Source organism: Carlito syrichta, unplaced genomic scaffold (genome assembly GCF_000164805.1).
Source record: "Carlito syrichta isolate Samal-C Ts95f unplaced genomic scaffold, Tarsius_syrichta-2.0.1 Scaffold302301, whole genome shotgun sequence".
Classification (NCBI taxonomy): Eukaryota; Metazoa; Chordata; class Mammalia; order Primates; family Tarsiidae; genus Carlito; species Carlito syrichta.
In genome coordinates this window covers 1-5,104 of record NW_007246397.1, presented here as the reverse complement: position 1 = coordinate 5,104, position 5,104 = coordinate 1, and the positions used below count along the sequence as shown (strand labels likewise).

Genomic DNA, 5,104 nt, shown 5'->3' with positions numbered 1-5,104 from the left:
GATACCCGTACCATATGTTTATTGCAGCTCTATTCACAATAGCAAAAACATGGAACCAACTATGTTGCCCATCGAAGATTTTTAACCACAGTCATTTTAAGTCTTATCACCCACAGTTAATTGTTTTCTGAAATATTTTGCAAGTGACCATAATCCTGAAGTACTTTGTCTTCAAAGAGACTCATGAAAACACTGACAAATATAGTTCTATAACTTTAAGGATCATACCACTGGACTCAGTAAGAATAACTAATGAACTCTAATGAAGAAACTGATGGCTTCAGGAAACTGCTATCCCAAGATCAAGCAGAACAAACGTGATGAGTTTGGACCAGAACAAACAAGGTAAAACAAAACAGGGAGCCTCAAACAGTAAATGGTTATCTAGAACACATTTATTGGTACAATCCCAAAATCAGCAGGACCTATATAAGCAGGGAGGCCAAGACATTTACTGGCTGGCTTTCCTTTTAGCAAAAGGGCAACGTACATGAGACATTGTCCATGAGCCCAAAGACACATGGCACAGGGAAAGTCCCACCCTTATTCCCTTCATCTGAGTGAGGAAACCTGCATGTGTGAACAGCACCGAGGGGGTGGCGCCCTCCCATGCGGTGGCAATGCCGACTTAGCCCAGCGTATATAGGTCTGAATAGTGATGTTGAAGGTATCATGATTTAGCTGGCTTCTCAGCAACGTTCCTCTCAGGAGCCCACACTCGTTACACCTCACGCCCCAAAGGGATCAGGTGCTCTGGGATGTCTACCTGGAATACGTCCTTTCCTCCTTTCCTAGGTATGGGCTCCAGTAACCACCTGGGGTTGGAAATCGCGGTCAGGTACTTCTGCTTCAGGTCGCTCAGCACGGCTTGATTCTCCAGGTCCACAACCTCGTCGGGACTCAAGTTTTCAGGGCACTGTAAAGTTTCCCCAATGTCAACGAGCCCTGTGCACAAAGAGAGAAACACACAGATGTCGCTCCCTTCCATACCCCAAGGGCTGCCTGTGTGGCGCCGTGGTCATTCAAAGTCTCAACCGCTACCGACGAAGATGACATCACCAGAAGGACAGGAAGCGAGTCAAGTCCTCTTAGCTGAGCACTGATGACGAGCCGCGCTCTACTCAGGGCATCCTGGATGAGGCCGGGGGAGGGCCCCAGCAAGGATCAGGAGAGAAGCGGTACATGGACTCATGGGCGGGCCCCAGCAGACTGCTGAGGGCAGCGGTTACGGAGTGGAAGGACGGACCCCAGCCACTGCCAGGGAAGCCACAGGCGACGCCTTAGCAGTTCACCAGGTGACAGCAGCTGAAGTGGGACCTCAAGCACCCAGAGGCTGGGGGACTCGCCCAGGGCCTGCGAGCGGTGGGGCTGGGGCGGGCCTGCGAGACCAGGCAGGCAGCCTGACGCCAGAGGCCCCCTGACCCTCTCGGGGTGCTGTGCTGCCACGCCTGGTCTCTTCCATGTGCACGCGTGCATGGGCATATGCACCCAGGTGCATGCATACACACGCTGACCCCACAGGCACACACGGGCCTGACCCAGGCTCTCCGATGGCAAACGGAAACAGACCCGGGGGAAGACCGGATTTACTGGGGAGGGGGGATCTCAGCCCGCTGATCCGCCACGCGGGGCCCCTGGCAGCCCCTTTAGGTGTGTGGCGTCGGGAAGCGGCAGCAAGCCCACCAGCCAGATCAGACGACACCAGAAGGCCCCAAACCGCCCTGAAAGGTCCTGGGTGGCAGCGCTCGGAGCGGTCTGCGCACGCTTGGCCCGGGGTCACTTACCAGCTATCACTCCCCGGCCAAACTTCTCCCCTTCCCGAAGCAGGGCCTGCACCTGGGCGGGAGTCATCCCCAGCCTGTCCACCAGCAGCTCCCGCCAGGTGTCGTCCTCCCAGTCCCTGTGAGCTATGTGGATGGCGACGGTGCAGTTGCGGTGGCTGCTCAGCAGGGGCCGCCAGCGCGTCTCCACGGTCTTGACTCCGTTTAAGACAAAGCCAGCATAAGGCTGCCTGAAGGAGAGGCAGCCAAACTTCATCTCTGGGGATCCCTGGGCCGCGGGTGGCCTGCGGAAGAACAGCGGGGCGCGTCACCACCCGCTCTCCCAGCTCACCGACGGCGGGCCGGACCGTCCCCCATGTGCCCGAAACCCAGCGAGCTCGGTGCTCAGCTGCCCCTGTCACCACGCGGTCACCGATGTCCCCCTGTCACCACGCGGTCACCGATGTCCAGCACCGGGGCAGGCCCACGGGAAGGGGTTGGGATTGGCCTGACTCAGGTCCATCCTGTGGAGTCTGGGGGAGCTCACGGAGGAGGGTGGCGGCAGAGAGCCAAAGGCACCGGCAGGACAGAGCGTGGCCGGTGCTTAGGCAGAGGTCAGCAAGCCCTAGGGGAACACAGAGGAGTGAGAGCCCCTCGGCCTGATGAGAGTGGAGGGCCGGCCTGGGCGAGCCCCCTCGGCCTCGTGAGAGTTAGGGCGGGCGTGGGAGAGCCCCCTCTCTCCGATGAGTGGAAGGCCGGCAAAGGAGAGCCCCCTTGGCCTCATGAGATTGGCGAGCCGGCCTGAGAGAGCCCCCTCAGCCTCAACAGAGTGGACAGCCAGCCAGGGAGAGCCCTCTCGGTCAGATGAGATCGGAGGGCAGGCCTGGGAGAGCCCCCTCGACCTGATGAGAGTGGAGGGGTAGCTGGGGAGAGCCCCTTGGCCGGATGAGAGTGGAGAGCTGGCCTGGGAGAGCCCCCGGGCTGATGAGAGTGGAAGGTCGGCCAGTGAAAGCCCCCTCGGCCTGATGAGAGTGGAGGGCTGGCATAGGAGAGCCCCCTCGGCCTCATGAGAGTGGAGGGGCAGCCGGGGAGAGCCCCCTTGGCCTGATGAGAGTGGAGAGCAGGCCCGGGAGAGCCCCCGGGCTGATGAGAGTGGAAGGTCGGCCAGTGAAAGCCCCCTCGGCCTCATGAGAGCCGGCCAGGGAGAGCCCCCTCGGCCGGATGAGAGTGGAGAGCTGGCCTGGGAGAGCTCCCTCGGCTTCATGAGAGTGGAGGGGCAGCCGGGGAGAGCCCCTCGGCCGGATGAGAGTGGAGAGCTGGCCCGGGAGAGCCCCCGGGCTGATGAGAGTGGAAGGCCGGCCAGTGAAAGCCCCCTCGGCCTGATGAGAGTGGAGGGCCGGCATAGGAGAGCCCCCTCGGCCTCATGAGAGCCGGCAAGAGAGAGCCCCTCGGCCAGATGAGAGTGGAGAGCTGGCCTGGCATTCGCCCTCTTCCAGCACAGGGGGGCAGTCCCAGGTGCTCCTTCTTGTCCTTTACCTTCCCCGCTCCCACCAACACTCTCAGATCCCTGGCCCTGCCACCGCCACGGCACTGCAGACCGTGATCTTTCTGGCCCCTGCCCCAGGCTGGCTGAGCCCAAATCCTTGCTACCCAACCTCAGGCCTGCTCTCAGAACACCCTGTGACCTCGGATAGGCCCCCTCAGGTGTCTCCCCCACATCCCTCTGTCTGTGTCCCAACCCATCCCACCCGGCTCTCTCCGCTGTCAGCACATGCCCTCCACCTGAGCCCCCAAAAATAAGGCGTGAGAGTCAGAACATGGGCCCGGCACTGGTAGGGGCTCAATTCTGAATCGGGGAATTGAATCCCTACAGGACTCGGCAGGGCTCGTGCTACCGTGAGGCCCACTCTACGGTGAGGAGGACCAGGCGCCGAGTGATGAGGTGACATGGGCCCTGACCTCCTGCACCCCTAACCCGGTGTTTACCCCCTTTCGTGTACCTGGGGAGGGCGTCTCCTCCTCCTGGCTGGAGCACAGCGCTGTGCTGCATGCAGGAGCAACAGCCCCAGGCAGGCAGGGGCATGAGCCTGAAGCTGGAACCTGAGCCCCGTCACAGCATCTCGAGAAGCCTCCGTGTCCACATGGCTGTGAGGATGGCACACGAGGCACCCAGGGCACCCAGCCCAGACCCGGACACCTCACGGACAGCCACGTGTGGTGGCCCCTCTCATCGCCATCAGGACCGGGCCTGGGCCACTTCCCCTGTCCTGCACCCCACCCAGAGGCCACGCCCTCCACTCGGGGTAGTGCCCCCCTGTCCTTCCTTCAGGTGCACAAACTCAACCTCCAGCATCTCCCAGGGCCTTCAGGACACGTGCCCAGCCTCAGAGACACGCCTGAGAGGACCAAAGCTGCCTGGTGCTGGCTCCTTTCCCCGCCTGCGGTCCTGCCTTCTGGGCACCAGATCTTCTGCCTTCCTCCTGCTTCAGGGGTGCGCAGCCCCCGCCAAGAGCACCCCTGCCCTGCTCTTGGGAGCCCACTCCCTGTGCTCGCTCAGCATCGCTCCGGCCCCTCCCCTGAGTGGAAGCCTGCGAGGACCCTGCCTGCGGGCCCTTCCTTCGTCAGGGAAAAGTCGCTGCTCGGAGCACACGAGAGCCCCCAGCCCTGCTTCCCTTCTCTGAAGCCCTGCAAGCAGAGTCCCTAGGGAGCTGTCTACACTCGCAGCCTCTGCTTCCGCTCTGAACCTTTGGTCCCCCGGCCAGTCTCAGGGTCACACGCACGCGCCCCGCACCAGGCCCGGTGCCCCTCACCACAGCAGCGGGACCCTCTGGCGGCGGGGGCGGAGCAAAGGCTCCCTCAGTGTCGCGGGGCTAAGGCCCGCGGGGCCCACATGCCGTTCCCCGGCGTTTAATTCGGAGGACGCCTCGCCCGGCCCGGTGTCACGGGCCACAGCGCGGGCCCGCTTCAGGGCTAGGCGAGCTCACAGCCCGAGGGCCGAGCCAGGATCACCGAGGCCGGCGCCGAGGGGGCGGGTGTGCGTGGAGCTCGAGCCGGCTTCCGCCAGGCAGGGCAGGTCGCAGGGGCCCACACCCAGAGGGAGAGGGGCAGGGGCGCGCTGGCAGGAGCCGGGGACGAGGGACGCCTCGGGCGCGCCCAGCCCTACTCCCAGCCCCACAGCCGGGGAAACTGGTGCTGTCGGGGGAGGGCCGAGGGCGCCGGTCCCCGCCGCCTCGGGCCCGGGCTGGTCAAGGCCTCTGCACCCAGGATCCTGGGGGGCCTCTGCACCCAGCATCCTTGGGGGCCTCTGCACCCAGCATCCTGGGGGGCCTCTGCACCCAGCATCC

The 5,104-nt window shown here is 63.0% G+C and overlaps 1 protein-coding gene across 1 annotated transcript; it reads right to left on the bottom strand.

The window, feature by feature from the left end:
• Nucleotides 1-375: 375 nt before the first annotated feature.
• Nucleotides 376-2,061, bottom strand: LOC103258589 (protein CXorf40A). The gene is made up of 2 exons (XM_008056254.1): nt 1,785-2,061; nt 376-945 (listed from the first exon to the last, which is right to left on the bottom strand). Exons 1-2 carry the CDS (start codon nt 2,035-2,037, stop codon nt 722-724), a joined length of 477 nt encoding a protein of 158 aa, XP_008054445.1. The 5' UTR covers nt 2,038-2,061; the 3' UTR covers nt 376-721.
• Between the last annotated feature and the right edge of the window lie 3,043 nt (nt 2,062-5,104).